This window comes from Ictidomys tridecemlineatus, chromosome 4, assembly GCF_052094955.1.
Source record: "Ictidomys tridecemlineatus isolate mIctTri1 chromosome 4, mIctTri1.hap1, whole genome shotgun sequence".
Taxonomy (NCBI): domain Eukaryota; kingdom Metazoa; phylum Chordata; class Mammalia; order Rodentia; family Sciuridae; genus Ictidomys; species Ictidomys tridecemlineatus.
The window spans coordinates 162,086,573-162,108,794 of NC_135480.1; the positions used below are offsets into that span (position 1 = coordinate 162,086,573).

General features: G+C 36.2%; 1 protein-coding gene across 7 annotated transcripts in view; it reads left to right on the forward strand.

Moving 5' to 3' along the window:
- The window catches only part of Focad (focadhesin), a 281,898-nt gene that overhangs the window by 40,993 nt on the left and 218,683 nt on the right, over nucleotides 1–22,222 (forward strand). For 5 of the 7 annotated variants that reach the window (XM_021733689.3, XM_078047698.1, XM_078047697.1 and 2 more), the window contains 2 exons: nucleotides 4,918–5,022; nucleotides 20,812–20,913. In XM_021733689.3, the coding sequence (XP_021589364.1) occupies nucleotides 4,918–5,022; nucleotides 20,812–20,913 (207 nt within the window). The remainder of the gene's footprint in view (nucleotides 1–4,917; nucleotides 5,023–20,811; nucleotides 20,914–22,222) is intronic. The other 2 variants (XM_078047695.1, XM_078047696.1) reach the window with 1 other exon arrangement.

The following is a 22,222-nucleotide window of genomic DNA, read 5'->3' on the forward strand; positions in this document are numbered from 1 at the left end:
GATGGTATCTATTTTATAGATTTTGTTTCTTAAAATCTAAGCATTCTTAGACTATTCTTTTTAACTCTGGATTTGAAAAATATTAGTAATATATATATATATATATATATATTTTTTTTTTTTTTTCCCCCCAGAAATCTTGTCTAGTACTACTGGTAGCCTTTTCAGTTTGAAGACTGAAGTCCAGTAAAAAAAAAAAAAAAAGAAAAAAAAATATCTTCTTTTTGATTTTTGCTTCTTTACTAGTTATGTTTCCTTCTAATTTTGATTTTTACCATTATTCAAACTATCATATCCTATTACTACAATCATATAGAATTCAATAAAAATTTTAAATTTTGCAATGGCAGACTTCACATACAGAGTAACAAAATTCTTGCAAACCAGAAAGTGGGTTTTGTGAGGAGAGAGAAAAAATACTAGGGAGTTTTAGAAGTTAAGGTGGTTTGAAATTAGTTTCAGGCAGATTCAGGGCTTCAGCATTTATTAGCTCTGAAAATTGGGCTTCCACAGCCTCATTGGTAAAGAGGGAAAGGTTATAATCTTTGTGATATAATCTAAACATTATATTACCACAATATTTTGAAAAATAGGTACTTTACTGATATACTTATCTAATAATAAAGCATGAAAGGTGAGCTTATTATCAGGATTTTGGATTTTACAGATGGGAATGTTCAGATTCCTTGGTATTAAGTAGCCTAATTTCCCTAGTTTATTAGAGTTAAAATATAAATCAGTCTGAAACCATCCCTCTCAACCTACTTGAAATATTTAAATAATGAGAACAAAGGAGATCTAACATAAAGATTAAAAAGCTGGTGTTTGGGGCTGGGGATGTGGCTCAAGCAGTAGCGTCCTCGCCTGGCATGCGTGCTGCCCGGGTTCAATCCTTAGCACCACATACAAACAAAGATGTTGTGTCCGCCAATAACTAAAAAAAATAAATATTTTTTATTTATCAGCCCTAGTTGCTTCTCTGAATTCCATGGAATTAAATGCAAATGAGATGTATTTGCGTTTTGCTTGGATTCTACTGCTTTGAGAAAAGAGTAGGGGATCCAAACTCTTTAAAAATCATAGGTCTATTATCTGTCCTTTCTAAAACTTCAGGTCTATGACAAATCTTAGTTAAAGAAAACTAACATAAGTAAAAAAAGTTTGCAAAAAAGATTTAATGAATCCATATTCTTGGAAGGAATTCAATCAGAAATTTAATCAACACAGATCATCTAAAATTTAACTAATCATTACACCCAAGGAGTAGCCTTGTGAGGTTATTAGGTGAGGCCTGAACTTCTTCCAGCTGTACAAGGAGTCATTTTAGATTAAATCAGATGTTAGAGCTGCTTTCCAGTTGTGTACACATTGAAGACTAGAAGACAGGAAGGCTTCTGAACATGTAGTGACTCTGTCACCAGGGAAAACCAAATAGAGCCCCTGGATAAGTCTCAAGTCAATACTGGATTTTTAGAACAGTTCACTCACTCAGTAATAATGAGAACCTCACCCCCCCACTGGCACCAAGGCTAAATTTGGGGGCCAACAGAGGTGAGGCAAGAACCTCACCCCCGCACTGGTGCATAGGCCTATCCACAAGTATGGCTGTATGTTGGACCGGTAGTCAGTGACAGGTATGATCCAATTGCAGTGGTATCAACCTAAGACAGGAGGCTGACGCCTAGAGGTCAGTTTTTCCCATGACGGGTAAGAACCATATGTTGAATTGGACAACCTACCAGGCACGGTCCTTAAGCCACATTGCTTGTTGTTTAATTAATCAGAAGAGGAGAGATGCTGAGGGCCATTGCCAAGTAGGAATGATGCATCGAAATTTCCTTGCCAGCGTACCCCATGTTGCTTCGTGGAAATGGACTTGCCTTGGACATTCGCTGTGACATTGCATGTATGTTTGAGAAAGGTGACCCTGCTCAAGGACCAGGGTGGATCCAGGTTTAGGGAGGATCCTACTGGATTAGGGCAGATCCAGGTTTAGGGTGTATCCTGCAGGTTTTTGGGAGTATCCGGCTCCTTGGGTTTAGGGCGTTCCCGGTTTAGGACAATCTGGGTTTGGGCGGTTCCAGGTTTAAGGTTATTCCTGCTGGGAATAGGGCGTATCCTGTTGCCTGAGTTCTGGAATTCAAAAAGTATTTGGGATTCAAAGCCTGGTGGAGTACGTGAATTTGGGGGCAGAACGTGGATTTCCCAAGAACGTGTTTGTAGAGGGCCGGTGTGAGTTCGGGAATAAAGAATTGCTGTTTGAATCTACAAAGCTGTGAGTAGCTCGTGATTCTGTGCCCAGCCAGACTGCGGCATTTGTCTATTCAATATAGCTACAGGTCTGAGATTTCATGGTATCTTATAATATCTGGGCACAGGCCTGAGTCAGAGACCTAAGACTTGTATTATCCTGAGATACTGAATTTCAAAGGGCAAGATGCAATCCTTAGAACGGGTGAGGAGCTTTAGAAAATTTATATATTTGGAGGAGTTGGATCCCTTTGAAGCTCTGAGGAGACTATGAGCTCTGCTATCAGTGCCTAAGGCCAGACATTCACACCTAGGGACAGCTTCTTAATAAACTGGTGATAGAGCAGTTATCACCAGGTGTTTGTAAAGGAAAGTATTGTGAAGAATTATGAAGAATTTGATATAATTCCTCACAGGAAGTGAGGAATTTGATATAATTCCTTACAGTCCAGAATCCTTAGCTACAGAAAGATTCTGATTCTGTAAACGTGAATGGATATAAAGAATTGCAGAGAAGGATGTGAATGTTGAGATATCTTCTTCCTTAGCTTCAGAATAGGAAGAGACTAGAAACTTAAGAGTTTCAGTTGAGAAGGTACTCAGAAGCATCTCAGCAGTTCCAAAGGAAGAAAACAGGGCTATGTATCTCCCAACCTTCCTAAGACAGTCATAGTTCATTCTAGTTTTTAAAAGATCTCTTCTTTAATTTTTATTGAACCATGGTGATATTAACTATGACTGTTTGAATGTGGCTCCTATTTTACGTAACCAACATAAAAATTATACATAATTTAGTGGCCATTTTGATCAAAGTAACATGGAATTGAAAACACTAAGGTAGGGGATGTGGGCAAAGCTAATCTTTGAGATCATGAACAAGAGAGAATCTTTAAGGGAAAGGCTTTATTCAGTGTTGAGATCTCTTTTCACCAAAGGATGCATACAGGAGAGAAACATACATGTGTGACACTGTCACAAATGATTAATTCAGGAGCCTACACTGCATGGTCATAAGGGGATCCATATGAAAGAAAACATACCATTGTGGAAAATGCTTCAACTGCAAAGAAACCTCAACATTCCCCAAAGAATCCACTTAGGAACTAAACCATATGGACATACACAGCAGTGCTGTAGAATGGAAACATAACATGAGCCACAAATGCAAGCCACATATGTAATTGAAAATTTTCTTGTAGCCACATTAAAAAAGTAAAGAGACAGATGATGATAATTTTTAATGCATTTTACATAACCCAACATATCAAACTTTATTTCAGCATGTAATCAACATAAAAATTATACATGATATTTTACATACTTTTCTGTTTTAAGTCTTTTAAATATAGCATAAATTTTCCCAAGTATTAGAGATAGAATTTAGGGTCTAGCACATGCTAAGAATGTGCTTTACCACTGAGTTATATCCCCAGTCCTTTTTTTTTTTAAAAAAAGTTTTATTTTGAGACAGGGTCTTGTTAAATTGTCCAGTTTGCTCTTGAACTGGTGATTCTTCTGCTTTATCCTTCCCAGTATCTGAGATTACAGGCATGTGCAATTAATTGAGCCTGGCAAATCCAGCATGTATTTTACACTTATTGCACATCTCAATTTGAATTAGCCATATTATTGATGCTTAGTAGTCACGTGTGGCTGGCTGGTGTACTCTATTAGACAGTGAGATCTTCTATGTGGTTAAACCTTTTGCCAGTTGGAAAACTTTAAATGCCATAAAAAAATTCATTCAGTGATATCTCACATAAATGCCCTAAATGATATCTAATTAAGTCAAATTCTTGTCCTTATGCCCAAAGAAAGTTAATAACGATTTGCATACTACTCCACTATAAATAGTAAGTTGACATAATAATACATTTAAGGACTAAAGAGAGTGCTTAGTTTACAGTAGATGCTGAACAACTATTAACAACCATAATAAAAAATAGTTTTTTTTTTTAAAAAAAAACACATACTCTTCTTTTTAAATATATATTTGTATGATTTCTTTCTACTTCCCAAGGGAGATCTGCATTTAAAAAGAGCAGGCTATTTTTTCTTTTTGATATATTCTCCTTCAGCCACTTACAGAAAATAAGGAAAAAAAATCAGTGTTATTCTCCCTTCCATTAATTCTCTTTTAATGGGAGTTATTTACTCTGGTACCCTAGCCTACTTTTTTGGGTAGTTGTTCCATTTCATATGACTGGTTACTTTTCATGGTCTGCTAATATTTATGAATGAAAGACTTGATAATTTGTCATGAGTAACTGATGTGGACACTTCTGAAATTATGTGGAGGTAATGTTTGTCTTTTTCCTCATTGGTTTTTCCCCAAGAGAGGGTAGGGGATGATTGCTAGTTAGGTGGTTGAATTCTTTAGCTACTTGTCTCCTCCCTTAAATGTGTTGGATAGGTCTTTGCTGTGCTGCAGAATGAGCTGGATGCCTGTGGTGGCTACTGTTCAATGTGGGTGGCAAATATTCAGTTACTTAATAACGGTAGGATTGGACTAGGGTATAGCTCAGTGATGGAACACTTGCCTAGTATGTGTAAGGCCCTGAATTCAAACCCCAGTACCAACAAAACACACACATACACAAGCAGGATAAAGCATCTGTTTAGCATATGCACTTTATAATATTTAACATGTTATTATGTTTCTTACAGGAATACACATGGCCTGATAAAATCCATTATGAAATTATTACAAATGCAAGCTTTAAAAGAAGGACAAGGTGGGGAGAAGAATATTCAGGATATATATACTATTAGGTAAGCCTTTTCTTCTGTCTTTCTAAAAAGAAAACAAAAGGTGAATTGTTAACTGAGTTATGGATTGTGACAGGACAACCCATTAAGAGTTCGTTATTTAATTCAGCGGGATGTATGCACAGTGATTGTGGGTCTTCATTCTCAGAAGCTAGTGTTTCAAAAACTCAGAGGAATGAGATGGAGGTGACAACAGCTGGGTATCACCAATGTGGCTTTCAGAGTTGCTTTCTTGGAAGTTAAATCTGTTACCCAAAATTCAGGTCATTCTTTTTTGCTTTAGAAAATGTAATTATCTCCCTATTACTATGAAAATTGAAGAGGTCATGGAGCAGATATTCTTAAAGTAGGAGGAGTTTAGATTAGGCAGGATGGTGAGCTTCCTCACTATAAAAAGTAATGGGACACTATGGTTTGCAAGTATTATTACTGAGGCCAAGGTGAATAATTAGGAGCATTGGTTTACCTTTTCTTTTGTCATCTAAGAGTGTAATAAAGTAAAATTTTCTTTAAAAAATAAAATACAGCAATAAATTAGTAAAATGCATTGAATTTTTATAAGGGAGTTATGGAAAAGGAGGGCATCATACTCACCTGAATGATGATTTTACCTGGAAGTGTCAGAAAGCTGTTTCTTAAGAGAAGTGCTCTCAGTTTGCACAGGGCCTAGAGATGCACATAACCAGTTTATGTGCCCTAGGAACTCTGTTTAGTTATGCATCTAGACTGTGCCTGTAAAGGATTGAGAATATGGGACCATAAGCAAGGCACCTGCTTATGGAGCAGGGAGAGATGGCTTACATGGGCTATGGTGATTCAACAGGGAGAATAAATTAGGTCCTCATGAGCCATCATTAGCTTCATCTTATTGCACATGTAGTTTTGAGAATTTACTACCACAGGTGTTAGAAGCTGAGTCTCCAATGTAGTATGGTGCATATTCCTTACCTGTATTTATAGTGCTTTCCTTTTGATAATGAGAAAACAATATCTCCTTTATTACCATGCTCTTTCCTATAGTTTTAGTGCTGCTTATGATCTTTTTTTTAAATAAGTATATTATTGAGAGTTTCTTAAGGCTTTTAAAAAATAAAGTCAGATTCACATTTTATATATTTTTTTCTTAGCATGTTTTTGAGTGTCTTCAAACACACAGAAAACTTGGAAGAATAGGGTACACTGAATTCACTAATTTATTTTTAAATAGGGGGAGCAAAGGAAAATTACTTATTTGAAAATACTGTAGAAATTTGTGATGCATAGGGTACAGTTTTCCAAATTGACAAATATGATTTTCTTCCTTTCTTCTCTTCCTCCTTTCTTCCTTCACTTATCTTTATTTCTTCTTCTTTTTTCTCCTCCTTTTCTTCCTCTTCCTCTTTTTCTTCTTCCATAGTAGTGTTCTTTGTAATGCAAGTTTTTAGTTTCAGGTTTCTTCTTCTTCTATTGCCTTGACTATGATACTGAAGAGACGACAACATCTTAAAATTTCTGGAGAGACAGGGTAGAAAATAATTCCATTTCATTGTTGTTCATTGAGTATTATTTATTTATTTAAATAGACAAGTTATTAAGTTTCTTAGTTTAATGTTTGTGTAACAGTTTCATTGAAATATAATCCACATACCATACAACTGACCCATTTAAAGTATACACTTCAGTGGTTTTTTGTATAGTCAGAGAATTATACAACTATCACCATAATTAATTTTAGAACATTTTAATCATCCCTCAAAGAAATTCTTTACCCATTAACAGTTACTCCATACTCCCACTCAGTAGGGTATTTTATCCTTTGGTTCTCAACAATCCTGTTCATTAGAACCACCTGGATGTTCTTAAAAACATGGAAGCAATCAAATGTCCCCTACCAACTGAATCAGAATCTTTGCTGGGAGGCTCAGTATTTTTTAAAGGATCCCTGGTGACTCTGATTCATTCAGTACAAGATGATGGTCAGCTGTTTTTTAATGTGCATACTTATCTATGGGGATCTTGTTGAACTGCAGATCCTCTTTCCATAGGTGGAGGATGGGCCCAGGGTGCCTGTCTAACAAGCTCCAGGTGATGCTGATGCTGCTGTTATCCCACCACACAATAAGTAGCAGAGCCACAGAAGCAGCAGCAGCAGTAACTGGGAGCTTGTTAGGAAAGTGATGTCTCTAACTCCATCCATATTGCCTGAGTCAGCCTGTGTTTTAGAAAGATTTTCCAGGTAATTCTGTAATGTTTAAGAAGCACTGGTTTAGTTGATGGTAAAAAGAACTTTTCTTTCATACAGAAGAATCAAGGTTATTCCCATTTTCATAGGGCTCACTGTGTGTACTTGCTGGGCCTTCAGTCATCTGTAGTGTTTTATCTATTGTTTTGTTTATAATTCATTTTCTCTTATATTGGTTCATCTAATTGCAGTCTGTTTTTGATTTGTTTGTTTATTTTTTGGCATGATACAGGGATTGAACCCAGGGGTACTCTACCACTGAGCTATATCCCCATCCCTTTTTGAGACAGGGTCCTGCTAAGTCGCAGAGACTGACCTCAAACTTGTAACCCTCCTGCCTTACCCCTCCTGAGGAGCTGGGATCATAGATGTGCACCACAACATCCTATGAGCACTGTCTTTAAAAGACATTAGGTATAAGGTGTGGATAAGGGAGCCTAGTTTGAGAAGCTGAGGAGAATTGGATGATTAAGGTTTGTCTTTAAATAGGTGCCACATTGAAAAGTCCAGGGTCAGTCACCCGAGTTGGCATAATCCGATAACATTTATGGAGGGCCCTTATGTGAATGGCTCTTTGGCACTATAAATCAGTAGAGTGTAATTGAGTGTATAAGAGCCTTAAGTTCCTCTAGGGGAGATGTGGATGGCAAAAACAGAGAAGAGGTGAACCTGAAGAGCAGATTCCCCTCAAGAGAGCTGTATTACCTGAGTCGAGCATGAAATCGTCATGCTATTTTAGAGCTGCCTTTGCCACGTGTTGGTTGGCAACATCATCCAACCTTGGAGAGGCAACCAGCAAGCTGTGTGTGCAAGGATAGAGAGGATACAGGGAGCTTAAAATTCCGCTAAGAGGTATCCTCTGGTTATGCTGTAGGATTCGTTTACAACAGAAGCACGACAAATAACTGTCAGCTTTTTGAATATGAAACCAATCTGTGTTTTTTATGGCTTTAAGGATTTTGCTCATATATAGTTGGGGGTCTAAGTTTGTTCTTTTTTGTCATAATGACTGATTAATTTGAATCATACTAAAAACAGAATACTTAGTTCTTTTAAATGGTTATGTATTGAATTGCATAAGTTGTGCCAGAGTGAGAGTGGAGAGAGAATATATGAGGACCACGAAGGTTAGCCAGTGGTTTCTCTTGGCTGCTGTGAATTTCCTGAAGGAGCCCTAGAGAGGGTGTTCCTTTTGTTGTGCTTAGAACTTAGTGGTTTTTAAAGTTCTCATGCATAAAAACCACCTGGGGAGCTTGTTAAAAGGATAGTTTCTTAGTGTGGCTTACCAGAGAGTCTAATTCCTTCAGTAGTTTTGTGTGAGACTTGAGAATTGGCAGGTTTATCCAGTTGCTCAGTGATATGGATCCAGGTAATTTGTGGATCACACTTGAGAAAAATTTCTTTAGCCCCCGAGGGCTTGGTGACACCACTTGTGAGTTGCAGGAATACTGTGGGGTAGACTGGATTGGGTCTTGAGAGGCTTAATCATGTTTCCTCTCTTCTATTCCCTGTTTATTTGAGAGGCAAGAAGTCTGTATGTTCCATAAAAACCAAGGCACCAAGTTTGTTTTCCATGTCAGCCATGCACAGTGGAGAAGCCAGGGCCAGCACCAGAGGACAACTCTAAAAGAAAATGAGTCCAAAGAGAGTAAACAAACTGTGGATGCAAGAGAAAGAATGTAAGGGATCACTGATTGGTTTAATGAAATAATTCCATGGTCCCAACACATGTTAGTATTCCTCATGGTCAGATGGTGAGTGGGTGGTTGTAGGATCAGGAGGGGAAGAATCCTGAACATACATTTAGAAGCTGCCATAGTGTTCAGTGTCTTCTGAACTTGTCCTGAGTTTTGGATATGTCAGGAGCATGGCCTGACATCTACATTATGACAAGACATTTGGATGCCTTTGATCTACTGACTGTGCTTTGAGAAAGATTAGATTTGAGTGTGTATAACTAATATAGTTCATATTGCTTAACCCGATCCTCCTTCTAGGCAGCCCTTATGGTTTCAAAAAGATTAGTTGGAAGTTTTAAATGGGTCTGCATGTGCCAGTGCATTTAAGGATGGGGGTAATTGAAAGAACAATGTAGTACATCTGGTTACTATGATTAACTGAAGAACATTAGCTAAGGGTAAAAGTCTGAACTCATTTTTCTGTAACACACCTGTATTTAGTTATTTAAACATTTTTCTAATAATGAATCATATAGTGGGCAGAAAGAATCTAAATTTGGCTAGTATTTTGGTTGCAAGGATGAATAGCTAAGTTTTTGTGGCTTTTAGGTTATTGGAGGCTAATTTTCTCATTAGCTTTGTAATATGCCATTTCCGTCCCCCCACCCCCCAATATTTTATCTGTGCTTTTGATTTAATTTTCCTCTGCATATTCATATTATGGCAATCTCTTTAAGATCTCTCTTCTCTCAGCTAAAGTGAGGAAATAGCTGTGAATTCATGAGCAGTAACTGCTTGTTCCAGAATTTGTGCATCATTCTGATGTGCCAGACAGTGGCTGACATGCACAAATATCACATGTTAAGAATCTTATTTGTGGGAAGATTTGGTCTGATCAGCATCAAGCTGTACTTTCTGAAATAAGGGAATATTAAACGATTTGGCAGATGGCATGCTCTGAAGTGGGCGATTAGGCTAATAGTAATGGATCATTGTACCCTGAGTAGATTAAAGTTATGGGTTCTGTATGTGTATTTGTTCATCTATTTGTGTAGTTCATTTGGATGGAGAGTTAATTTTAAGAATTTAAAGATGTGTATCCCAAAGGCTGAGATACTTTGTAATTCATATTGATTCTTTTCACTTGGCACTGAAGGGAAATTCAAATAAAGAACGATGAGAGAAAAATCCTAGATAAATACTGTTGTAAGTGCACAAAGGCCAGTTTGTGGTTGTGGGTAAAAGAGCCCTATTTTAAAGTTTGCTAACTGGCTCTTTCGACACATTAAGCCATTTTTGCATTTTCTTTTCTTATCTGTCTCCAAGGATGACATGGAGCCAGCCACATGAAGAACACAGGAAGAGTGTTTTCTCTAGTGCCTGCACGTTGCAGTGAGAAGGAGCTTGGCACATTAGAGGGACTCGAAGAAGGCAAAGGAGGGGGAGGCTAGGATAGAGGCACAGGAGAGGTGGCCTAGGCCAGACTCTGCAAGGCCTTGGCATAGACTTAGTTTTATTTAAAGAGTAGTGGCAAGTCATTGGAGACTTTTTTTTTCTTTTTTTTTTTTAATTTTAATTTTTTATTTTGAGACAGGGTCTCACTAGGTTGCTGAGACTAACCTTGAATCTGAGATCCTAATGCCTCAGCCTCCAGAGTTTTTTTTTTTTAGAGAGAATTTTTTAATATTTATTTTCCATTTCTCGGTGGACACAACATCGTTGTTTATATGTGGTGCTGAGGATCGAACCCGGGCCGCACGCATGCCAGGGGAGCATGCTACTGCTTGAGCCACATCCCCAGCCCTGGAGACTTTTCTTTTCAACTTAATATTTTGAAATAATTTTAAAGTTGCAGAATAGATTGAGGAATAGTACAAAAACTTCCACATACCAGTTATCCAGATTCATCAGTGTCTTTACATCTTGCCATGTCTGCTTTATCATATTCTAGTTTAGTCAAATGTCTCAGTAATGTCCTTTTATGACATTTTGTTTTCCCCTTTTAATGAATAGGATCTGGTTTACTTTATCTATCCATCTATTTTTTTATTGTGGTGCTGGGGATTGAACCCAGGACCTTTTGCACAAGAGGTAAATGCTATACTGAGCTACACCTCCAGGCCAAGAGTTTATATTAAAATTACATGTTGATTTTAGTTGTCATATTTTTAGTCATTTAAAATACACTGTTTCTCATACTGTCTTTCATGGCACTGGTATTTTTTCACATTTTTGAATACCGTATAAATGATGCTGTTTCCTCTGAGGATGTCACATCTGGAGGAACTGATGTCCATCTTGTCCCTTACTGTGATTTTAATTTTAATCACTGAGTCAGTGTATTGTCTGGTTTCTCCAGTGTGTGGATATCATTTTTCTGTTGTAGCTAATAAGCAATCTTTGAGGAAGACACTTTGAGACCTTGTACATATCCTGCTTCTCATTAAGCTCACCATCCCTGAACCATTTTCACTGTGATGACTACAATATGGTGATTTCCTAGCTCCATCATTTCCTTTACATTTATTAGTGGCAAAGAACATAGCTTAATTGTCATTTCCATCTCTAAAATGTATCTATCAAGGAGTATGAGAGAATCGATTCTGATTTGAAACTATTTTCTTTCAATGGGAAATCCCAAGCTTATTCCTTTATTATGTTGGCAAGGTACTTATACTTTCCATGATATATGACTTTCTAAAATTGAAAAAAAGGTTAATAATTTATGTAGCTGAGTTTGGAATCTTTATTGAGGGGGCACTGGGGATTGAACTTGGGGGCACACAATCACTGAGCCACATCCCAGCCCTTTTATGTATTTTATTTAGAGATGGTGTCTCACCAAGTTGCTTAGGGCCTTGCTAAGTTGCTGAGGCTGGCTTTGAGCTCATGAGTCTCCTGCCTTAGCCTCCTGAGCTGCTGGGATTATAATTAAACATTGTCACTGTACCTGGCAGAGTTTAGAATTTTTAATGCCTTTTTTATTGAGGCATAATTTATGTACCATAAAATTCATTCCTTTCAAGTGTGCAAGTGAGTATACTGCATTCACAAAGATAGTTTGTTCACATCTAATTCCAAATGTTTTCATTACCCTCCAAAGGACTTCCTTACCCATTATCATTTCTTAATACCCTCAACCTCCAAATCCTAGAAAATGCTATGTGTATCTCTGGATTTGTGTATTCTGGACATTTCATATAATTGGAATCATGTGATGTCTTCATCTGGCTTCTTTCACTTAACGTTAGTATTTTCAAGGTTTCATCCATGTTGTAGCATGTACCAGTACTTCATTTCCTTTTTATCCATTGCATTGATACACTACATTTCATTTGTTCTGGAATTTTTTTTCAATATTTACTTAAGATAAATGAATTTTTAGTGTTTTTGGGCTTTTACGTTTCTTCTGAAGGGAAACTCCTTTTTGTAACTTTCTAAAAATAAACCTTAGTCTTTAATAAAAATATTGGGTTTCATTTCTACATTGTCTGTTATATATTAGTCAATATTACTTAGGTTGCGTAGAATTTGCTTTTAAAAAAAATTGGACATTAGTTGTTATGTGATTTTGTTGTCAAAATGAGCATTTTTTTTGGAGGGTGTTTTTTGTTATTTCAATAATTGAATATATTATCTAAAAGGGCCCCTTGAGGTGTAGTTGTTGGTTTTACTCAGCATAAAGTATACCCGGTACTCTTATTAAATCACTTGTACTACACTCTTGAGTTGCCATACATTATTGGAACAAGTGGAATACATTGCTATATTTTGCTGAAGTTTAAAAAGAGGCAGTGGGTTCAATCCTCAACACCTCATAAAAATCAATAAAATAAAGATGTTGTGTAGATCTACAACTAAAAAAAAACTTAAATATTTAGGGATCCACCATTTCTGGGAGGAACACATGGTGTCATCTTTTTTTTTTTTTTTAAATTGGGGGAAATGGTGTTTCAGTTTTTTTTTTTTTTTTTTAAAGTAGGAATTTATCAAAGGCACAGTATAGCACTTCACTGGATATACCTGGCAGTTTGTTGGTACTTGTCTTTTTTTTCCCCCCACTTGTGTGGGTAGGAGTAGTCAGGAGTATTTTGAGATTCTCTTTAGAGTTTTAAACTTTCCTAGAAATTGTGCCAACATATATGTGTTCAAATTTTTGCCTAACATTTCAAAGGGATTATGGAAATATTTATATAAAAATCAGGAGAAGGAAGATGAGAAAGAATGGAGTATCAGTGTCAAATCTGCCCCTGAAAAGGCCCAGCAGAGCTCAGGATAGAAAGGAAGCTAGGGCAGTAATTAGGCAAGCAGAGTCGGTGATACTTTCCAAGACCATCTGGCTCTTTGCAGTCCGATTTTTTTTTTTCTGTGACTGCATGCTTTGCTTCTGTTTTCTTTTTTGTCTCCCCTCCGCCACCCAGAAAAATCTTTGTTCACAATTTATGGTTCTAATCACCTGGGATTTGCACCTGGGATTTATAATTGTATCTGAAAAATAAGCTGCACATGTTATACAATCTTCTAGCTAGCACTAGCCACCAGCAAAGGCTTAATAAGTTCTTTTAAGTGTAGATGTTTAATTATAAAAATTGGTATGACAATCTGATGACTGTCTTTAAGACAACAAAAATGTTATAATTTTGGCCTGCTTGTCTCTAGTTTCTTTTTCTTGTGATCATGGCACATATCTTAATGAAAGAGAGGTTTTGGATCTCTAAGTACTTCTGCTTCCCCAGTCATTACCTTGTTTCTAAAATAGTTCAGACTTCTAACATTGGCAGGCACCTTTGCATTAAAGTTCCAAACCTCAAAATAGAGGTCCTGGGAAAGGTTCAGTGTAAGGGTAGAAGCATTGTAATGAAGTATGTTTGTAAAGAAATCTTATATGCTCCCAGTGTGTCTTATAGACCTAAAGAAAAAAAAATGTGATCATTCAAAAATGGTAGAAATTAAAATTACCTTTGTCTAAGTCCTTTTCTTGTGAGCTTATGTAGAAAGTATAAAAAAATCCATTTGCTTTAAAATTTTGCTACAAATGACAATTCATGATCACTTGATTTTTTTTTTTTTTTTTTTTGGATCCATGTTTTCCTTTTTATAGTAATAGTCACAGGGGAATCTTCATAATGCTGTTTTATTCATCTTTCAACTTATCTGCAGAGTTTTTTTTCTTTCTTTTTTAATCAACTTCGAAGGTTAGGGATGTACCTCAGTGGTAAAGCATTTGCCTAGCATGTGTGGAGCTCTGGGTTCAATCCCCAGTACTACCACCAAAAAAAAAAAAAAAAAAAAAAAGGCTTTAGCTTCTAACCAGCACTTTCAAATCAAAATTCTGAGCAGGTAGAGAGATGCTTTTAAAATGCATATTTGATGTAGTGAGTGCCATGCTATGCTTCTGAAAGCACCAGGGTCACAGCTGCATACATGAAAATGCATGGTGACTGCAGGCATTGTTTCCTCACACAGAAAGGCAATCTGTGCCTGTCACTGAATTTATGATGTAAATCAAATCACAGCTTCCCTATATTCAGAAATGTAGCAAAAAGGTTGAGGTGACCTAAAGGTTACAAATAACTTTCGCTTTCTGATTTACCTACCGCAAGACTAATTTTTTTTTATCCCCTCATGTCTATTAAGATTGATTGATGTGTTTATTCTTGGAAAGGTGAATCCAGTTGCATACCTTATTTTATCATTGCCTCTGTGTTGATCTAGTGGAACCATACATATAGCATTTGTTCCTTCCTGATTAATTCTGTTAAGATGCCAGCACTGCAATATTAGTAAATGGTGGGAATACTGAAGTATTAGGTACCAGCCCTGCATGCCTCATCTCTGCCCCTGCACCCCATCAATGTCCATTTTGGGGCAATGCATTAGAGATATTATGATAAGCTGGTTTTATGATCCAGTTTATTTTGCTGTTTGCTACTACATGAATGAATCAGTTTGAGTTTAAAAAGATGGTTTGGGGAATGTATATGGGGTGTGAGTGAGATAATTACATTAATTATAGATTTGCTTTTGGCATCAAAAGGGAAAGAAAAAGATTAAGATGACAGACCTGCCTTTCAAATTGTATGGACTCTAGTTTAAGGTACAAATCTACCCTTATGATATCATACTAGTATATATATTTGCTAGGCATTATGTCTTATGCTGTATTTAAAGTGGCATTTAAAACATTTGCAAATCACAAAATAAGAAAGTGCCAAGGAATGTTTAACAAATTGGTTCACCTAGGGTAGGAAAAATTTTAAAAAGCACAGTAGAGAACACAGACACTAGAGGCCAATGGAGGGTGACCTGGTTTATGTTGATTTAATTTTTAGAAACAATATTACTGTCTTCTAAGGAGAAAGCAGAATTTATTGACTATCTCAAGAGTTAGGAAATTCTGACTTAAAAATTTCTATGGGCTCCTTCTGAACACTGCACTTCTCTGAAATTAAAAAAAAAAAGGTTGATTTCTCTCTCTGAGATAAAGATAGGGGACTTCTCTTTGGAGGCCTTAGATTTTAGTGGACATTGGCCTTAAAATCACTTAGGCTTGACTTAGAATTACTAGTAGTTGAGAACCATTTTCATTGCTTTCTGGTTTGGTGGGGTTTGGTTACACCTATAGTTTCAAGCTTACTAAGGTTAGGGCTTTCATGATGGCCTGGGTTATATAACTTTAGCTCTGTTCGGTACTTAGCCTGATCTTCTGATTTTACAGATAAAGAAACTGACCAAAAGAGGTTAATTCTCTTGCCCGAGATTTCATAATTTGTTTCAGAACCAGGATGTAATTTTGGAAATTTTGCTGCTTAATTCTATGCTGTCTCCCACTATTTCATCCTACCTTTCCACTTTGTTTCATTTGGGATATGAAAATGGTTGCATAAGTGTAAATGATTCTAATGATGCTTTGTAGGCACTACTTATAAAGTAGTGATGATGATGTGATGTGTGTGTGTGTGTGTGTGTGTGTGTGTGTGTGTGTGTGTTTTAAACTTGTATAGCTTAGTGGCTGCCACTATTAGTGGTCAGGATGATTGTATGGTCGTCACATACAACATTATTTGAATTAAGGGTTGTGGCCAACTGACTATAACTTGAATACCAGTTTTGGGGATAATTGAATTTTGAGGCATAATCCACGTTTTGTTTTGATGTTGGTTTTTGGTACCACATTTTCTCTTTTTCATCAATAGTGTTTCCAATTTAAAATTGTTGACTTCTTTATTTTTTTTCTAGTTTTTTTAAATGTAATTTTTTTAATTTATATATGACAGCAGAATGCATTACAATTCTTATTACATATATAGAGCACAATTTTTCATATCTCTGGTTGTGTATACATAGTATATTCACACAAATTCATGTCTTCATACATGTACTTTGGATAGTAATGATCATCACATTCCACCATTATTAATTACCCCATGCCCCCTCCCCTCCCCTCCAACCCCTCTGCCCTATCTAGAGTTTGTCTTTTCTTCCCATGCTCTCCCTATCCCATTGTGAATCAGCCTCCTTATATCAAAGAAAACATTCAGCATTTGGTTTTTTGGAATTGGCTAACTTCACTTAGCATTATATTCTCTAACTCCATCCATTTACCTGCAAATGCCATGATTTTATTCTCTTTTATTTGCTGACTAATATTGAAGGATTCTAGTTTTTAAGAAATAACTTTGCAATTACCCAAGGTATCTATGTTCACTATAGGAAAAAAATAGGCAAAAATGTCCACATTATTTTAATGTATTCTCCCAACTTCTCTTTTTTCCTCTGACCCATTTCCAATATACTTCCTACTTCTGGGTGTGTGTAGTTTCTTATTCAATCCTCCTTACAGAAACACACAGTAGGATAATGTTCTATTTTCAATAACTGTGCAAAATGTTACAGTCTGTGGCTTTTTCTGGACAGTCAATTAGTGTTGACTTCTTTAAATGTGGATCCTTTCATTTTACCTTGCCCGTTTTCAGTCGACAGTATTTGAAAGAAGAGAAATGGGTAACAAGTTGTGAGAAGAAGTATGAAAAGAAAAATCTTGAATAATCCATAAATTTAATATCAATCTTTGGTTACATCAAAAGTGAACTATATTTAGCTGTATGAAATTTTTAGAAAGTTTTTTTTTAGTTGTAGATTGGCACAATACCTTTATTTTGTTTGTTTATTTTTTTATGTGGTGCTGAAGATTGAACCCAGTGCCTCACACATGCTAGGCAAGCACTCTACCACTGAGCTCCAGCCCCAGCCCCAGCTGTATGACATTTTAAATGCACTATTTATAATACCTTAAATAGGAAAATAAGTTCATTTTTTATACCAGATTTTCATATCAAATTAACATGTATATAACTTAATGTTGTTTATTTTAGGACAGGATTCTTTATTTTGCAAAGGAATGATTTTACATTTGTTTTCCATTTTAAGTCCTCTAATATCTAATGTATTGTGTTTCTCTTGTGTACCTAATATTAATTTTTGGAAACTGTATATCCACGAGAAAATTAAAAATTTGAGCATGATTGACTGATGATTTTTTGGTTCAGTATAAGGCAGGATGAAGTTAGAATCAATCTTTTTGAATAACTCAGGGATGATACTTGCTTTATTTGGTTTGGGGCCCCACAGTATTTGTTATTTACTTAGAGCAGTGGTTCTGAACCAGGGGACATTGGTCATGTCAGAAGATATTTTGATGGTCATGAGCAGAGAGAGTTACCAGCATCTAGTGATAGGAAGGGGCCAGTGATGCTGCTGTAAACATCATGTAGTATGTAGGACAACCCTCACAATAAAGAATTAATGGTCTGGGGTTGTAACTTAGTGATGGAGCACTTGCCTGGCATGTATGAGGCACTGGGTTCCATCCTCAGCACCACATTAAAATAAATAAACGTATTGTGTCCATTTATAACTTAAAAAAAAAAAGAATTATCTAGCCTAAATGTCTGTAGTTCTAATTTGAGAAACTCTCATGCATGGCAGTTCAATTTATTGACTTAAAATACGTATCTATTCCACTACTTAAGCAAGCATAACAATTTATTATATATTCTATAACATTCACCTACCAATTTGATGATTCACAAAGGAGAATTTTGCTCTGTTCATTATGCTTAAAGTATTAATAAAATTTTGGCATTTATAATTGATTTTAGATTAGTTGTGTTCAGTTGAAATAGTACAATATTTATAATCAAGGGCTAGTCAATAAGAAGAGTCTATGTTCTCACTTTGTAATTCCCTTCCCTCAAGATTTTCTGCTTCTTGGAATCAATATTGTATATTATTCCCTATAGCAGTGCCACTTATATTGGACATAATCAGTTATCTGTGTAACTTAATTATCCAGAGGTCTAAGTCAGAGATTACTGGATAGTTTTTATCCTACTGTATTCTACTTGATCTCATTTTTAGAGTTTGAATCTGAGATATTAAGTGAAATCTGCTGAATCCAATACCTGGCAAAATAGGACAACCCTCATAATAAAGAATTATTGGTCTGGGTTGTAGCTTAGTGATGGAGTGCTTGCCTGGCATGTATGAGGCACTGGGTTCCATCCTCAGTTTCATGCAACAAATCTAGAGTGGCTCCCTTGATCTGAGTGGAGTAGAAACCACATCATATTAGAATAGATTGCCATAGATGCATTATTTCTAATCCTACTTTAAAATTAGTCTTTTACTTCTGTTGACCTGATTTGATTTGGATAAAGATGTGTATTTTTTTAAATATTTATTTTTTAGTTGTAGTTGGATACAATACCTTTATTTTATTTATTTTTATGTGGTGATGAGGATTGAACACAGTGCTTCCCACATGTGATAAGACAAGTGCTCCACCTATGGAGCCTCAATCCCAGCCCACTCAATGAACTTTCCATCTAAGGAGTTCATCTGCTGTTATATACCCGAGTAACTTTAGGATTATAATATTTATTAATATCTGTGGCAACTAGAATGGGAGCAATTTCTAGATAGGTTTAATTTCCAAAGGATTTGGGATTTAGATGATATAATTTTGATATAATTTTTGAATGTAAAAAGTTGCTTGGAGTCATCCCTCAGCTATGTGGTAAGCTGGCAGTAAGAAATAACCTGCCTTTTAGCCAGCAGGAGTCTGCCAGCATGTGAAGTGAGTAGGTGAAAAAGAAGGTGAGCTTGAGAAGAAAATAAAGAGAATGTGTTATAATATCCAGAAATTGTCTAGTAGTATCAGAGACATGTTTAACATGAATGTTTTTATGTCATTGCCATACCATACTTGTATTTTGATTTTGATTCTTTTTTAAAAAAAACGCTGTTTTTCTGCCCTAGATCTTGCTCTTTAGTGGTTTTTACTAGCAGCGATTCTCAACCTTGGCAACACGTTAAAATTATCAGTGGAGTTTTTAACAATTGCTTATGCATGAACTCTATTCCTAACAACTCCAAGATAACTGTGACCTGGGCACTGGTGTTAAGAACTCCACAGCTAATCTAACTGCTTTCTAGTAGTACATCAGAATTTCTTGGAGAACTGCTTATTGAGTTTGAGCTCTGTCCCAAGAATTTGCATTTCTAAATTCCCAGGTGATACTGATGTTGCTGGTAAAGCCCAAACACTCTGACAACCACCAAGAAGGCAGTTCTAAAAAATCATGAGTGCTGGAGGTATAGCTCACTGGTAGAGTGTTTGTTCAGCATGTACAAGGCCCTGAGTTTGATTCTCAGCATGACAGATAAACAAATAAATAAAACAATATGGGCTGGGGGTGTGGCTCAAGCGGTAGCGCACTCACCTGGCATGCATGCAGCCTGGGTTCGATCCTCAGTACCACATACCAAGATGTTGTGTCTGCCAAAAACTAAAAAATAAATATTAAAATTCTCTCTCTCTGTCTCTCTCACTCTCTCTTTAAAAAAAAAAACAATAAAAACTGATGGTCTATTTTTTTTTTTTAAATAATTGCTGAGGATTTATTTATGGCTTAAATACTGAGTTTAGAGAATAGCATATGTATATGGTTCCTTCTGTGTTTAAAACATTCACATTTCTGTATTGTTTAATCTTTTTTTTGCAATGAACTTTTAGGTTTTATTAAAATCATTGAATAGAAAAACCAACAAAGCTTTATATAATGTTTCATAGTTTGAAGAACTGATAATTCATAATTCTAGGGCTTTTTTAACTATTTTAAATGACTTGTGGTTGTGCGTTTTTCTTGTTTAGTTTCAGTTTTTGAGTGTCAGATTTCAGATCTTATGTTTAATTTTGTCGTTTTGGTATCTTAATGGAAATAGCCCAAGGAAGTGGATTTATCTGCATTCAACAGCAATTGTGAGCATTTTTGGCTTGGATAGTTTATTGTTTGATATAGGAAAAGGAATATTTGCTTTTTTTCTTAAATACGCTAGGGGACACGGAACCATGCACCAAGGAGAAGCCAGTAAGATTGAACTGAGAAGGAAAGTTAGTGTTTACAAAGTGGGCTAATGTTAGAGGAAATGGAACCTTCCAGGCTTAAAAAGAAAGTAGAAGGAGGAGAGGGAGGTAACTTGTGATCTCCAAGAATGAAGGAATCAAGGGGTGGTTTTGAGAGAAGCACTGGATTCAGGCAGGAGCTTGATCAAAATCAAAGTTATTAAATCTCATAGTCTGGTCTCAAATTTGGGTTTCTGAGATTCCAGGTCTGTTTCATTTTCTTTTTTGCAAAATGGATAAAAGAAGAGAAAAAGTTACTTCTAATGAATCAACTTTGCAACTAATTCGGCATTTGATGGTTTTGTGACAGGAATCCTGGAAAAAAGTCTCTAGATGGTGTTGGCTTTTTTTGCTGCTATATTTGGATATTGCAACTGTGCAGTCCTGAAATGACAGCTTCCAACGTGACTTTCTTTGTTTTTCAGAACTCGTCCTCAGCCTTTGATCACTGTGCTTGAACACAGACCTGATTGCTGGCCAGTGCTTTTGCAGCAGCTGACAGCTTTTTTCCAGCAATGCCCTGAAAGGTAAGGTAAAACAGAATAAATGAGGGAGAAGGAATGGTATATGCTAATTTTTAGAGCTACAGTTTTCTTTTTTTTAAAGCTGTAATGACTATAATGTTTTCTCTTAAACAAAAGAAATGTCCTAGAACTGGTTGTACTTTCCTTTTTTTTTTTTTTTTTTTTAAGAGTAAGAGGGGAAAAAAATCTGCCAGATTTGTTAGTTGTTGAAATATTTAATAAAAGAAAACTGTTATTGAAGTAGGTAAATACTAGTTAGTGGTTAGGAAAATTGACTAGAAATTAGTCAACGGCTACACAATACTATAGGAGATGGGTTCTTCCCCTGGAAATAGGTTAGTGAGTTAGTCTATTAGAAAACTGCTCATTGAGATCAAGTAATTCTGCCAAGTGGGATCGGATGGCCACCTGATGTGCAAGTTAGCTTAGTATCCCTAGGCTTTCTGTTGGTCCTCAGGGACATTCCTCTTTCTTCTCAGCACATGGCCCTGATCCTAGCCCTTACCACCTCTTGCTGTAGCTGTTACTACTTGTCCCTAACTGTTGTCTCTGTCTTCAATCCCATCTTCCTCAAATCCATATCTGAAATCTATCACAACGTTTTTCTGCATCATTTCTTGGCTGTGGTTTTCAAACTGCCCTTCTCATGTATGGGCTAAGCATGGGAGTACCCCTGCCCCTTTCATTCTATACTTACAGAATTTACTTCTTGATGCCTTAGGAAGCCTTCTACTGAAAAAAGGAAAAATAATTTTTTTTTTTTTGCTTTGAACTAAAACAGTATAAAATCGAATATGTTATAATAGGCTCTGTTTATTACATGTTCTCATCAATTTTATCTTCTCTTATGTTCATCTCAGATTTATGCTTCAGCAGAACACTGGCTTGCTCTTGGTTTTACATTGGAAGCTGTGCTTTTGCTTGTAATCCACTCTTACCCTACTCTCTGACTACCTTCTCCATTTAAAATCTCTGTTCCTGCATTCTCTACCTAGTCTGACTTTGACTACTGCAAGCTGGATTGGGTGTTTCTTGTGTACTCTTGTAATTGTGATTTCCAGTGTAATCACACTTGCCACATTATCTTTGTTACTTTCCTCTGTTAGCTGTGAAACCTTCTTGAGGACAGGAACTGTTTCATTATTCTTTGTATTCATAATGCCTAGTACATTTCTAGCTGCATTATAAATATTGAATTTCTATAAATGAGGCCCATGAATTTCAGGGCCTGGGTAGTGTGTTGTAGTATGTCTGACATACTTAGTACTTTCACACAGGTGTGATAAGACGCTATTATCCTGGGCAATGCCCG